This window comes from Carassius auratus, chromosome 38 (genome assembly GCF_003368295.1).
Source record: "Carassius auratus strain Wakin chromosome 38, ASM336829v1, whole genome shotgun sequence".
NCBI classification, from domain to species: Eukaryota; Metazoa; Chordata; class Actinopteri; order Cypriniformes; family Cyprinidae; genus Carassius; species Carassius auratus.
In genome coordinates, this window is record NC_039280.1 from 6,528,761 (window position 1) to 6,544,048 (window position 15,288).

Below are 15,288 nucleotides of genomic sequence, written 5' to 3' on the forward strand. Positions count from 1 at the left end.
CAAAGAGAAATGTGCAGGTAAAATGCAACACACACTCAGATTTACTACAGTTTGAAGTCAGCAGGCGAGTGAGTTGATGTGTAAAGTGTGGGTCAGTGGGGTGAGATTCACTATCAGCATCTGTGCTTACCAAAGATGCACTCGCATCCAATGGCTCTGTCCTCTCCAGGCAGGGCTTGACTGTAATTGGTGTGTGTGTGTCGTGTGTGCTTCTGCTGTCTAATCTACGGTCTTTTGCATTTGATGGAGTGTGTGTCAGAGTGTGTAAATGTAGCTCTGGTGATTTGGCTGATGGTGTATTGGTGGGTTTTGTGGAGCTCAGGCTCTGAGGCACAAAGGTGGTTTTCTCTAAGTGAGCCTGTTGACTGAGTTTTTCATTGGTGATCATGATATTAGGTAAAGTGAAGATGTCTTTTGTTTCTGGGGGTGGGGCTTGTGACTCTGAATGTTTCTGTGTCATGTGTGTCAGTGTGAGTTTGTCATTGGTGTGTGGCGTCTGTTCCCCCCTCCATGCACCCTGCTCCTGACACAGACAGAGAAAGAGAGAGACGAGCAAGTGTGAATTTTTGGTTGGAATTTATTTTTTTTCAGAAAAGGAGCACGATAGAGTTCACACAGGAGGTATCAGAGGGAGAGATCAGGAGAACATGCACAGGTACGTATAAGAGTCAGTGCGTTTACATGGCACAAAAAGACAAAATACTAAATATAAATAACATAAAACATACATTATGCTACTGTTCTTCTTTTATTCTTGAGCAAGAAAAGCTTACTTTTAGAAAATGTGTCATGTAAACAACAATCGTTCATGAAAAACAACAAAACAATAAAATGAATCATAATACACATGCACTTAGACATAAGAGCAGCATCAGATAGCTGATTTTTAATGTTCACGTGGCATTGTTTCACTCCACGAAACAAAATCTGTTCAACAATCCTTTCAGAGTCACCATCTTATCTTGCATTTGGCAAAAAGAAAACACTCTGCTATACACAAACCAAAAAAATACATGCCATATAAAGGTTTTTAGGATCTTTTTGGTATCATAGTATTGTATTTAGTAGCTAAAAATCATGCAATGGACAAATACACTGATTTTCCCGCTTGGTTGGACATTTAACACACTAAAATTGTGGAAATAGTAATAATGAAAAGGTAACTAAAAGTAGGTGTGTCCAAAATTTAGACTGGTAGTGTATAATGATATTTGCAAATAAAATAGTTTTATATCTGATGGAAACTGGCAGGAGTAGCTGTGCAGAGTGTTAAGGTGCAGTCATATTTATCATCGCTCCGAGATTGTGCGGGCAAAATTTCTACTGAAATCGACACGCTTAAGAATTTTGCCTGATGGGATTTTGGAGGCAAAAATAAAAATCCTTAACGTCAAAGTGAATTTCACGTCAGGTTCAGATTTGGTGAACTTTCTATTCAGCCATTTCTTTATAACACTATATTTCAATACTATAACCAGATGAAGAAAACATCTGTTTAGAAAGCAATTATGTAGGGTTGGTTTGTTTGCTAGCTGGCAAGAATAGTTTATTTTGCAAACTTCAGTTGAGCAACGGTAAGTGTGAAAGCACCTTTATACTGTAGTTGATTATAATGGCATCCAGTTTTATTGTGCAACACCGCACGCGTCCGGTATAGACACGGTGTCGCATGTAAACATCAATATTATGGAAAGTGACAAAAATGCAAAATGCTAAATGGTATAAGAATGTTCTCTCTTTCGATCTGCAGAATATCATAAACATTTAAAAAGAAAATCATAAGCTCCTCCTCAGGAAGTTGCTTTGAGTCCTTTTATACAATAATTAGTTCGATTTATATAAAACTATTTTGTGTAATTTTCCCCTTGTTTCATTATTCTCAACTCAGTTCTGAACTATTTTATAGAGATCCTCTCTTCGAAGTATTTTTATTTATTTTTTTAACCATCTGCCATGTAAATGCACTGGGAAGAGAGTTCTAGCTCTAGAAACATCTACATCTAGGGGCTGTAGAGGTGGGAGTTAAGACATGGAGGTTCTGTATAGAGAGAACTACAACTAGGAGACCGAACACCTCTGCTGGCCTCTGGAAGGGGACGTGGAGATCTCTGTATCAGAGGAGGTATTGGTTACCATGTCTGCAGGGAGAGACTGGCTTTCCACTGTGGCATCTGCTTCAGATAAAGCTTCTGACACACCTGTTCCTGAGGCCACAGAGGTATCTACTTCTACCTGCAAACACAGGGAAATGAGGTTACTCTTTACATACTCTGATATGATATCTGTTACGATATATTTTTTTATAGTTCCAAAAGACAACAAAACTTTCAAAATGTTTTAAGTGGTCTAGAGTTATAAGTGGCCACTTAGCGCTTTTTAAAGAACAAAAAAATGTACACACTGGTTGCAAGGCAGCAATAATTTTGCCCCTGAATACACTACACATACACATTAATGTGATCATACAGTAGAGGTCTAGTGTTACCTTTGAGTCTTGAGCTGCTTCTGCCTGCTCCACAATCTGTTCTGTAGAAGAAACCACGTCTGCAGAAGCTGTGTCCTGCACACACACACACACACAAACAAACATTGCAAACAATAAAACATTGTCAACCACATGATGTATTGTTAATAATACAGATTTAAAATTAATCTCTGTAAATACACGTTAAACTAGATTTGCATGGTGTTTAAATGTATTAATCATGTGCCTCATTTACAAATGGAGATCACAGCAATTAGGAGTATCTGAAAAATAGCAAATGCAAACTCAAAGAATGAAGTCATACTGCCCCCTAGAGGACGAGGAATGACACGCAAATCAAACTGCATTGTGTTCAGAAAAGTAAAATGTGAATTATCTTTATATTAAACTGAAAGAAATAATTCAAAACTTGATGTGACAAAGCAAGATCTGGAAGAAGAAGAAGAAACAAGGACTGGGTGAAGATGAGGAGGTGTCCAGGGGTGAAGTCTCTGATCCCCCTGCATTACCTCCACAGTCATGCTGAAGGAAGCCTCAGAATTCAGAGAGGTTGGTGATCTTCCTCTTGCCTCTCCATCCTCATTTTTTATGCAATCTTCATAGTCTTCATCAGAAGCATCTTCTTCTACATCTCCTGGATCCTTACAGGGCTCCTCGTCTTCCTCAGACTCCTGCTGTCCCATCACATCAGAGACACACGTGCACAGCAGCAGGCACAAACACAACCATGCAACCACACAGAGACACATAGCATCAACTGGAGTGATGGAGGGGTTTCCACAGAGAGACAGACAGCAGACATGTCATGTGCCGCACTTGATATTATTAACCTCACAAATACGCATAGAAGAAACAATTATGCTATCCCTGTGTTAGAGAATTCTAGGCTAATAACATCAAGTGTGTGAAGCAGAACTCTAGCTTTTGCATTTTGCTGTACCAGAAATGCAAAAAATCTGTATTTTAGTACTTGTTTTAGAATATATACCATTATAAACCATTAAAGTGACAATAAAATCATTTCTAAAAACAAATATGGTTGTGCTGTTTTAAACAAATACTGCTCTTTTGTCATTTTTATTTATCAAAGAATCCTGAAAACAATCCAAGGTTTCCAAAAAACAAACCTGTTTCAATGTTGATAATAACAGGAAATGTATTTTTTAGCACCAAAATCAGCATATTAAATTTATGAAGGATAGCAGGACTAAACAGTAAGGACTAAAATAAGGGCTGCTGAAAATTCAGCTTTGCCATCACAGGAGTAAATGAATAAAAAATGTTGACTTCAAATTGTAAATAACATTGTAATATTTCAAATTGTAATAATATTTCAAACTATTAAAGTTTTTACTTGATCAAATTAATACAGATCTGTCTTTCTTACTGCTTATTTGTATATTTATCTACATAGAAATTAACAGTAAAAATAGAAAGTGGATTACTGTGCACTTAAAAAAAAGTAAACACCAACAAGAACATTGTAATTTTTTAGTATTTTTAAAGTATTTTTTTACAGATACTTTAAAATAAGCAATTATAAAGTGTAACTATTTTTGCCATTTTTTGCCTTTATTATGACAGGACAGATCAGAACTAACAGGAAGCGAAGTGGGAGAGAGAAAGGGGTAAGGATGTTTTTTGTTTTTTTTGTTTTGAAGTAACTGTTTTATGAAAGCAATAAACTATGCATGCTGTGCCAAACAAAGCCTTTAAGCCATGACTACATACCGCACCTTATATACTAAATACTTGATTTCTTATTTCTCATACCTGTGATTCTGTGAGGGTGTGGCTGCTTCTATCAGAGACCCAGGTGAGTCTCTGCTCCAGTGTGGATTGCTCCACCGTCATCAGCGTTGCTCCTGATTTTTTCAGGATGTCCTCCTCTACATGCACAATCTGAATCTGACCACTCTCCTGCACACACATATTATAATCAAAATGCAATCACTGCCTATTGATCAACATAACTGTAACATAATGTTTCGTCTAACCTGTGTGTCTTCCTCAGTGATTGTGGGTGGAACACTGAGGGTTGGGGCAGTGAGGGGCGGAGCATTGAGGGGTGGGACAAATGTCTCCTGTACCTCAATCGAGTATTCTAGTGCCAGCTGAGAGGAGACAAACATAATACTGAGCATTGTGTGAATTGTGTTTGCATGCTTGTGTGTGCATACAGTATATATGTACACCTGTTCCAGTTCCAGCAGTTGTTTCTGTAGTAGTTCTGCTTTTTTGAACACTAAGAGTGTGTTTTCAGCTTTGTCAGGAAGACACAGACCATCCTTACAGTTCTGAATCTCAGTGACTGTCCTTTTCATTAGGTCAATCCTTTCTTCTGTTGCCTGCAAATACACACAAAACACCCACAGCAATAAGGATCTTAATAGTAACTACATCATTTTGGTTATGCCCATACCTGGTCAAATGTTTAAATACAAAGCAAATTTTTATTTTACCTTAAGAGTGTCCTGACTGATGTCTTCTTTGGTGGTCAGAGTGGTTTTGATTTTGGCCACATCTTTCTCCATGACTCTCACCTCTGACTCAATGGCATCCACTTCCTTAAAAACACACCATGCAAACACATACATGAACAGATGAAATTCACTTTTCCCTTTTACAGATAACATAGCTATGCATCTGTATGCACTAAACTAAAGTTTAGCTAACCTCCATCTGGGAATATTAGATCAAATAGAACATATACACACACACACATACATGCACGCACGCACACACACACACACACACACACACACTATTATAATTTATAAGTTGGTATGCTCACTGCTGCTGCATGCTCCAGCTGAGAGAGCGGTCCCAGCAGGTTGTGCTGCATATCTGCCACACGTCGATCAGCATTTGAGAGCTGCTCCTCTAATGGACTGACATCAAACACACTTCCCATCTCTGTCAGCACGCTGCCGAAACCCTGCAGAGTCCGTCTCATCTGAGCAGAATCATCCAGAACCATCTAAAACATGAAAATGTTAAAGGCTTTTAGACTAATACATGAAAGATCCGGGCCAGTAACCAAATACTAAGTTCAAACCTCACAGTGGGATGATGCAGGTTTTTTTTATTATCTTAATGATAATGAGGTTTCTGAGAATAATACCTGCAGTGCATTCACATGGCTGTCCAGGCATCTGGCAGTGGTGTATGTGCAGGGTGTTGTAAGCCAAGACTGAGCCTCTGAGATCCAGCTCTGTGACCCCTTCACCATCTCCTCATGCTCCTGCAGCCAGTCACGGACCTACACAGAGACAGTTTAGATAACACACAACTGAAGCCATAAATTAGTTCGAATTCACTGAAACTCAGGTTTTCTCTCTCATGTTTAACTTCATTGCTCAGTCCTTAAATATTTATCCAAGTAGAGCAAAGCATCATGGGAATCTGAGTGGGTGACCTTGCTGAGGAAGGCGGTCCTCTGTTCGGCCTGTTTGTTGAGGCGTGTGTGGGTCTGCTGAGTGTTGGCCAGGTTGTCTAATAACAGACGGGTCTCATCTGGATGCATTTCACTCAGATCCTGTAACTCCACCTCGACCGCTGTCAGACGAGTATGTAAACCATCCAACTCATCCCACACTCGCTGCAAAGGTACAATAAAACACTTAATAAATCGGCCATTACTTTTTTAATCTCCGTCTATACTTCACAGTAGTGTAAAACCTCATGTTTCACAGAACCTATAGCTACAGGCTATTAACAAAGTCAGGTTTATCTTGAGCTTTTCCTGGAATGACTTGTAGCATTATGTCTGCTACGCTGTAACCAATAGTAAGATAATGTACATTTACCATACAAAACGCAAGAAACAAGTCTTACAATGAGCTAAACTTATGTCTGACCTTCTGTGTGCTCTCGGCTTCAGTGAAGTTCAGGCTCTTCTGCTCTAACCAGCTCTGAACTGATCCCAGACCTGCTTTAATCTCCGAGATTTTAGCACCCAGCCTGTGAAGTGGGCCACTTTTCTCCACAGCTGTCTTCACCTGTGAGTAAGCGAGTGAAACACATTTGCCAAATGTCCATATTAAAATAAGAAAAAAATTTTAGAGTTATGTTTCGATGAATGAAAAAACTGAATGCTGAAACTAAATAAGTTGGGAACCATTCAATGAATTCATCAAACCTGTTCCTCCACTTCCTGTAATGACTCTGAGACTTCCTGTAATAGTCCCTCTATCTCCTCTGGAACTGATGTATTTTTTTCAGAGTACATCATCTTCAAGCTTTCCGAAATACGCTGCAGAACGGCCTTCTGGGTACACAGCTGTGAGTGAACCTCCTGTTTAGCAAAAAGCGACATTACTCATCAATTAGGCTACATTAGAAGCGAGTGCATCTATGGACTGCACAAACAACCATTTTCCATTTTATCCATTTAATTTAAAAAGTACTTCTCGGTACAAGATTTTTTTTCCAAACCAAAGCTCATCGAAGCGCCATAAACAAGAACAGCAAAGGTAGCAAAATTTGACTGGTTCTCCAAATTACACATGCATGGGTAAATTGCAGGGCAGTGAGTACATAGAAAGAGACATCATCTGAAATTTAAAGTTGTTTGTGGTCAGAATACAATTATATTTATTATAGAGAGATATGATGTATTTTATGGTGTCCCTGAAAAATAGAAAAGGAAAAACACAGTATCAAACAAGTGCCAAGTTCTTAGAATTGTTTTACTTATTACCTGAACTAACCTTGTCAAATCCTAAAATGTTACATTTTCTGAAATTTGTGAGATTTATTGACCTTTTTTATTTATTTTTTATTTTTTTAGAAGTACTACTAACACTTTTGATTAATTATTTTTAGGGTATAATAATAAAAACAAATAATACAGAAGACAGTTTCTAATGATTGGGAAACATAATTATATTAGAGTTGTATTCAAATAATTGTAAATTACAGATCCAGGCATAAAAACAACACTTCAGACAATAACATTTCCCTTCAGACTCTTCCATTTTTCTTTCATGATAAATATCAGCCGATATTTTACCAAGTAAAGTTTTACTTTTGCCAAAATAGGTCATACATTTTACAGTGGAAGAATTTTTGTTTTGAGATTCTACTGGATACGAAATATTAAAAAAGGTATAATAAAGAAACCACTTACATTTATTGGAACACCAGAGAGCAAATGGAAACGATGCACAATGTGATATTCCTATATTATGTGATATTCAGTCTTTCTTAGCACTAGTCTTGCTGGGTGACCCATTCACTGATGATGCTCTTAGTCCCTCAAGCTTTAAGGTAACAGAACCAGAACAATCCACTCAAAAAGCTCTCTTATTCTATCTCAACCCTTTTCACCTCTCCAATGAGATAAAGCTTCTACTCCCTTTTTATATTATAATGAGTCATTTAAGATGGGAAGAAAAGCTGCATAAACAAGATCCCAAAATTACTGAAAACCCAGAGGGATTGAGAGTCAGAACCATTGAGAGTCAGGGACCATGCTTTAGAGAGAGAGAGAGAGAAAGGTTATCCGTTCAGATCACTCTATTTGGCAGATTTTTAGGTTTTATTAACAGTTATGACTTCTGCCATTCTTCATAATATTTTATGCTCATTCTTAAACCATTCTGCTTTACTGCTTTAGCATTTTGGCAGTATAATGGGACACATTCACAAGTGAACTGAGAGGGGATTTTGTGTGTGTGAGAGAGATAGAGAGTGCATTAGCTGACATCATTACTGGCGTTTGGATCAGACCTGGAGGATCCACTTACAGGTGTGTGTGTTTAGGGGTTACTGATTCACAAGTGTGTGCTTGTGAGAGCGAATGAGAAAAAGAGAGAGAGAGTGTGTGTGTATCTGAACCAGTGAAAAGAAATTGTGTGGGAATATTGGACATGACTCAGCTATTTAACTAGAACACTAACACAGAGCCCTCTCATCTGTGTCTGTGTGTGTGTGTGGTAACGAAGCAATGAGAGAGAAAAACAGCCGAATCTACAGCAGTCTGTGTTCGAGAAAGAATAACTGTTTGAAAGTCTTTGAATCTTTAAGAGTGTGCGTGTGTTTGAACTGATTGGATGGAACAGCCTATTCAGCACAATAAACAGTCACACAGTGTTCTAAATAGACATAAAGAGCAAGCAAATAAAAGCTGGCCTTAACCAGCGACAGTCGTGGGAAGCTATAAACAATAAGGAAGGATATTTTGCTGATTGCTTGGTTTCCATTTCAAAAAATTGTATGTCACGTCACGTGGAAGAGCCTGGTTGGGACAACCAATACTGAACAATAAACCTAGACTAAACAGCATTGGGTATGCAAGTACCAACAGTATTTCTGCTTCTCAGAAACAAACATTGCAGGACTGATTAATCTGTCAGTGTCTATTCAGGTTTATAAATTTTTTAAAATGTCTTCATTTGAAAAAATTGTTTTAGTATGCATCTTTACTTTTGTATGTGCATTTGCTTTGCTTTTTCAGTATGTTAGGAGATCGGTAAAGTCATAGACGACACACTGAATCTGGCAGTGTACTCTTTCAAAATCCTATCTAAACTACAAAAAATACCCAAACATTTATATCTATATATATAATTATGAAAAAAGCAAAAGCAAGCAACTAATCAAACTAGGAAACCCTAATTTATTCAGTTTAGTGGAAAACAAAAGAACCACAGAATTGAATTAAATGTTTCAAAACACAGGAACTTAAACTTATTTGAAAGCAGATTATTTGTAATGCTTAATGAAAAATGTAGTCAATTTAGTTAACAAGTTACTCCCTAAAATGAAAAGGTGGAGTATTATTTATGGGTGAGAGGAATTATTCATACAGTGCATCATGCAGAGTAAGGGCAGAGATAATGAAGTTTGCTGGCCGCACTCAGGACCAAACAGAACATTGTGTCAATGGCAAATCCCTCCTCCCTTCATCTGCATCTCATCAGCTTTACTAATTCTCATGCTGGTGCAATAAATTTACTTACTGTAACAAATCTTGCCTGTGCAAAGTTAGAATCCAATTCTTTAACTCGAGTCAAAAAAACATCTAAAGTGGACAAAAAAACCAGATGCACGTCACAAGACAAGTAACAAACCTGCAGTTGCTTCTTGCTAGGCTCGTGCTCCAGTACAGCAAGGAGAGAAACTGCAGATTCCAGCCATTCTCTGACTCCCTCCAGCTGCTCCTGCACTCGTTCCCTCTCCTCGACCTCGGTTCTTACTGCCCTCAAACCCTGAGAGCTCCGTTCCTTTAGACTGCAGGACATAGAATTGAAAGTCATGTTAATCTTTCAGTCCATGTCCATACTGCTAAAAAGGCAGGAGGAAAAAAAACTATTAAACTTCCTAGAATCCTTATATCAGTAAGTTCTCGCTCAACATAAAATAAACTTTCATGCATGTAAATTTAAATATTATCCAGATATTTAGCATAGTCTGTTTGCGGTTTGGCCTCTCTGGGATGGGATATTGGCATCCAGTGTTGACCTACTTTAGTCTGTAAGCCCACTGGTTTGGAATTAACGTGTGGACCACTGGCACATGGAGTTCACAATAGGAAATATTGGGCAAAAGACATTCATGTTTCAAGAAAACCATAATTGAGACACTAAGAAGAAAAGTAATTTGAAAAAAAAGAGAAGAGACAATTAGCAGTAGGCTAAGTAGGTGTCTGACCTATGGTAGCGCTCTTGCAAGGCTTGAAGCTCTTGGCATAGCTCAATGGATGGGGCCTGTTCCAGGTGTGGGGGAACACCAAGCACCCTTGCAGCTCTTAATTCCAAAGCGGAAAGAGCTCTGTGTTCACAGTCCAGTCTGTCCTGGTACTGGGACCAGAAGAGCAGTAGTTCCTGTAGCTCATCACCAGTCAGATTCTCTCTGCTGCTATCTGGAAGTTCTGCATCCACCTGCTCCAACACAGTGGCTGCCTGCTCCACCTGCAGTATAACAGCAAAGGAAAACAAGCTCACTTTTTCTTATCTTATCAGTCTGTTATACACTTTTAAAAATAAAGGTGCTTAAAAGGTTCTTCACAGCGATGCCATAGAAGAACCATTTTTGGTTTCATAAATAACCATTAAATTAATGGTTCTTCAAAGAACTATCTCTTTCTTACCTTTTTATAATCTGAAGAACCTTGTTTCACCTTGTGCAACCATTTAGACAACAAAGGTTCTTCTATGGCATCGTGAAGCACCTTTATTTTTCAGAGTGTAGTGTAATGATTTATTTAGAGTAAGCATACCAAAAAAGAGTTTCATTGTTATTTCACATGCTTGTTGGTGCACCAGTAATGGTCAAAGCACTTACACTCCTTGTGACACTGCTCCACTCTGCTTCCATTTGTTCGGAGCGTGTCTGCAGATCACTGCCACAGCGCTGCAGTCTTGCCACCTGACCCCAGAGAGCGCTCACGGCATCCTCCCTGTTGGCTCTGCACCCATACAGTGAACACCACTCTTTCAGATTCTCCAGTTTTCCAGGAAGCATGGCAACCTCTTCCACTAGAGCCTAAAAAGATGAAGAATATGTTTAACTGTAATAGCCTCAAATCCATATGATAAATTAAAAAGATCTTTAGATTATAAGGGGAGGTAATGGTAGTCTAACAAATGCTAGTCTTTGTACAGGAAATGCTTTTATTTTGACTTTACCTTGAGTTTCTGTTGCTGGTCTTTGCAGTCTTTGTGTGAAGTCATTTTCTTGGAAGCACACTGTGATAGCAATGTTTCTAAGTCTCTCACTTGCTGGCAAAGCTCTTCATAGCACTTACGAGAATGTTTCTGGCACTCAACACACCTTGGTATGGACAAGAAATTTGTTAATTTTGACATGGGGTATTTGTAATTTGATGACAAGATTTGAGATTTGACATGCAGACTGAGTTAACAGTAATTGCATAACTTTATTATGACCATTTGCTCTTGAGAAAAATTTCATACTACTGTACATTATGTACCTTTTCAAAGATTCTATATTAATTTGAGCCTGGGCCTTAAGGGTTGATAGCCTGACCAGGAGCTCGCCTAGAACCTCTGTGTGTAGAAATTCAATCTTCTGTGGCTTGAAGCAGGGATGCTGTGGGGTTTGAGCTTGAAGCTGTGAAACATGTGACTGGAACTCTGTGTCAAGGGTCAGTAAAGCATGCTGTGCATCTTTTAGTCTTTCTGAGCAGCTTCTAGCAGAGCAGATTGAGGGAAGGAGGGCCAACGTGGCTTTTTGGAGGAACCGAATGGTATCAGTCACTGCTTTGGTGTAGTTCCTCAAGAGTTCTTTAGCTTTAGTTAGGCTCACCTGAAAATACAGAAAAAATCTACCTTGACTTTATCTGTTTAAATGTATATTTTCTTTGAAGATCCTGTATATGATGTTTCTAAACATTTGCACCACCTATATTGCAAAGGTATAGATGAATGAAACTGTGTGTAAAATATGAATGAGATTAAACTCACCATTCGTTGATCACACTTTTCCAAAACCATATCCTTCAAGCAAGTAAGCTGTTTGGAATCCTGTGGAGGTTGAGCTCCAATCTTTTTTTCAAGAAACTCAAGCACTCGCATTCTAGATTCTACATTCTTTCTGAGTACAAGGCACTTTCTTAGTTGTTTTTCAATCACTGCCTCTTTTGGTTCAATACTACAAGGCTTTTCCAGCTCCTCGTAGGTGTCTTTGAGGAATTGCTGAACTGCTCTTTTTTCTGATGGATAATGAATAGGTTTTAGCAGATCCCATTCCAATATCTGAAGATTATTGCTCAATGCCATTTCTGAGGTTTTGAGACTATCCAGTATTTGTTGGAGTCTTGTTTGTTCAGCAGAGAGCTGGGATGGATATAGATCTGCTGTGATTTCCTGCAGTTCATCCGCTGTTTCCTCACACAAAAAATTCACTAAAGAGATATGAATCAGAAGGACCTGACAGGCTCTGTAGCGTTCCTCTTTGTTAATGCTCTCATCTTTGGTCCTTGGGATCTGAGCCTCCATTTCTTCCTTGACATCGTCAATGCACCGACTGTGGCTCAAGTACATTTCATGAGCTTGTGATTTGAGATCCAAATCAATCATTTTGTGGTACAGTTCAGTAATAACACATAACATCTCTCTTCTCTTGTCCTCTGAACAAGGACTGACTTGCTCAACCTGAGATTTGCGCTCCACAAGCATCTGTTTGAAGGGTTCAATGACAGAGAGGGTATCCTTAGTAACAGGAAACCTGTGTCTTTTTACATCAACTAACATTTGTCTCAGGCTGTTCTCTAGAGATGACACCTTCCTCTGAGACGATTCTTGGCTCTGGATAACATCTATAATTTCCTGGCAACATGCCTTCTCATAGATAATAATCCTTTTGATGTCCTCTTGAAGGTTGGTGAGTTTCTCATAGAGCTTAGTACTCTCTGAGACACTTAGCTCAGATGCAATGTCTCTGCTTTTCATCAGAAGGGCTTCAGTTACAGCAGACTGCTTTTCCGCCTCTCCAAGAGTGTCCTGGATCTGCCTCAGCCTGCGATCCAGGTCTGCCACACTCAAACTTTGATAATCTTCTCTCCTCAAAGCTTCCCTCTGCAGATGTCCAACCACCCATGAATCAACATCTGCTATCTGCTCTGACATCTTCTCCCGGGTCTGAAGTCCTGACTCCATGTCGCGAACTGCCTCAGCCAGTTTTTCTGCAGTTGATTTGGACAAATTTTCTAGGACATTCAAGGATGAGGTCACCATCGGAACATCAGCTTCATCGAGATCAGAAATCAGCTCAGTGACTTCCTCAACCAAAGACTTCAACTGGGTTTGCTTCAAGTTCATCTCAGACTGCAATTTCTTTAAATCTTTAATCTGTCGATGGACTTCTTCTGGAAGCAAAGACACCTTTTTCTGTCGTCCTTCAACATCACATTCTGTCTGCTTGGCCCAAGCCAGAGCATTTGTCATCACCTTAACAATTTTACTTAACGTTGAGTTGCTGCTGCTAGGGGTTGAAGCTGCTAACTGTTCACTCATTTGATTCAGCTGGTCTTTTATATGCTGAAGATCCTGCTCTATGCTGGATATCTCTGCACTGAATTGGAATTCCTGGGCAAGTGCCTCAGAGGTCTGCTGAATGTGTAAGTACTGTTGATGGGTGGAAGTGAGATCAGCATTTAAATTCATAATTTCTTGAGCTCTCTTGCCATCCCATAAAACTGGCGAGGATTTAGATGCATCCAAGGTCTTCTGAATGTTCTCGAGATGGTCTTTTAAAGCACTGACCTCTTGAATAAGGCTGCTGATTTCTTTAGCATGAGCATTAACCTTGTAAAGAGCAATCTCTGCATCCTTCTCCAGCATCCTCCACTGGCTTTGCAAATTGTTTTGCTGTATTTCCGCTGCTTGTCTCTCAGGCGCACTGAGGTGGGGGGACAGTTTTGCATGAGTCTGAATTAACTCACCGAGAGCTGTCCTTTCCTGCTCCATATTTCTCAAGAAAGAGTGCAGCCTTTCCTCCTCAGCAAAACTGCTCACAGCTGGAGAGCTAGAGATATGAAAGATACATTTATGGGCTTTTACATTCTATTACATTCTACAAGTTGTTTAGTGTAGGGGTCAACCAATATGTATTTTTCAGGGCAGTTTCAAGAAACAGAAACAACATGCTTAATAGCAAATACGTACAATCTCAGGGCCGCACGCTCAATTTTTAGTCTCTCCAGAATAGCTTTGACTTTCTTGGTCTGTCTGTTGAAATCTGCAACCATCTGTAGTTGAGCTTCTTTGGAGTGAACAGAGCTTGCTGCATCCCACAAAGCTGCACTCCACTGGGCGCTCAGCTGTTGCATACCCTCAGGGTCATAAACTGTGCCATTAGTGCCACTGCCAATGTCTCCATTAGCCTGATCTTGCCTAGACAGCATAGATACTTGTCTCTGGGCACACCTTCTACATTCCTAAAATAACATAATACAAGCACTAAATTTTCTCACATATGAACGTAAATTAGGATTGAATAGCAAAAGAACAATCAGTAAAACGTAAAGTGTAAGTTCATCACACACTGATGTTTTTATTGGATTGTCCCACCTCAGCCTCCTCTAGTTGCTTGGCCATGTCTTTGGAGTTCAGAGCAGCTGGGCAATTTCGAAGGTCCAACAAATGGAACACTAGCCTTTTTAACCGAGCTTCAAGATCATTGCTGGAAGTGTCAAGAAGTTTCTTTGTACTTTCATGAGGTATTCCCTAAAAAAAAAAGCTTTTTGAAAGAACAGTTGACATTCTGCACATATAATTTTTGTTTATGTTTATTTAAAACTTATGTCTTGACACAGTTTAAATCACTCTCAATACTTTTGTGTTATAGTGCTAACAATTTAAAATATTACCTCCATGAGTACACTTTTTTGCCCCTTTTCAGTCATTTTTTTTATCTCCATGAATATATCCTTCATTGTGGGTCCCTCTGGCTCCTTATCTTCCTCTGCTTGACTCTCAGTGATTTCAGCCGCGAGACCAAATTGGGGAGAAACATCCACATCTTGATCTTGTGGCTGCAACACAGAATAAATCATTTTTAATGGCTAATGCTGAAGACTAGCAAATGCAACATCTCATGTACAGGATAAAAGAGATATTAGATCAGTTAATGAAGTAAATTCAAGCAAACTCAATCATGGATAAAAACTCAAATAAAAATTCAGAAAGCCATTCTCAACATTCACAGTGCCAAAAACATTCCAAGTAAGAGGATAAAAGTTGCCTTCTTATAACCTCTCTGTAAACATGACAATATTAAAAGAACGAAACAGTATTTATTAACTGATAGAGAGCATTAATGACTGTATGCATGAC

General features: G+C 39.0%; 1 protein-coding gene across 19 annotated transcripts in view; it reads right to left on the reverse strand.

Annotated features, from left to right (window-relative positions):
* syne2b (spectrin repeat containing, nuclear envelope 2b) overlaps nt 1–15,288 on the reverse strand; it is a 92,126-nt gene that overhangs the window by 37,769 nt on the left and 39,069 nt on the right. For 13 of the 19 annotated variants that reach the window (XM_026223696.1, XM_026223703.1, XM_026223700.1 and 10 more), the window contains 22 exons: nt 14,823–14,987; nt 14,524–14,679; nt 14,119–14,390; nt 11,917–13,978; nt 11,424–11,758; nt 11,119–11,263; nt 10,775–10,975; nt 10,142–10,401; nt 9,562–9,721; nt 6,627–6,782; nt 6,346–6,486; nt 5,904–6,086; nt 5,610–5,747; nt 5,280–5,465; nt 4,948–5,052; nt 4,681–4,833; nt 4,483–4,599; nt 4,259–4,405; nt 2,995–3,159; nt 2,486–2,560; nt 2,134–2,232; nt 131–523 (listed from right to left, as the gene is read on the reverse strand). In XM_026223696.1, the coding sequence (XP_026079481.1) occupies nt 131–523; nt 2,134–2,232; nt 2,486–2,560; nt 2,995–3,159; nt 4,259–4,405; nt 4,483–4,599; nt 4,681–4,833; nt 4,948–5,052; nt 5,280–5,465; nt 5,610–5,747; nt 5,904–6,086; nt 6,346–6,486; nt 6,627–6,782; nt 9,562–9,721; nt 10,142–10,401; nt 10,775–10,975; nt 11,119–11,263; nt 11,424–11,758; nt 11,917–13,978; nt 14,119–14,390; nt 14,524–14,679; nt 14,823–14,987 (5,814 nt within the window). The remainder of the gene's footprint in view (nt 1–130; nt 524–2,133; nt 2,233–2,485; nt 2,561–2,994; nt 3,160–4,258; nt 4,406–4,482; nt 4,600–4,680; nt 4,834–4,947; nt 5,053–5,279; nt 5,466–5,609; nt 5,748–5,903; nt 6,087–6,345; nt 6,487–6,626; nt 6,783–9,561; nt 9,722–10,141; nt 10,402–10,774; nt 10,976–11,118; nt 11,264–11,423; nt 11,759–11,916; nt 13,979–14,118; nt 14,391–14,523; nt 14,680–14,822; nt 14,988–15,288) is intronic. The other 6 variants (XM_026223686.1, XM_026223687.1, XM_026223694.1 and 3 more) reach the window with 6 other exon arrangements.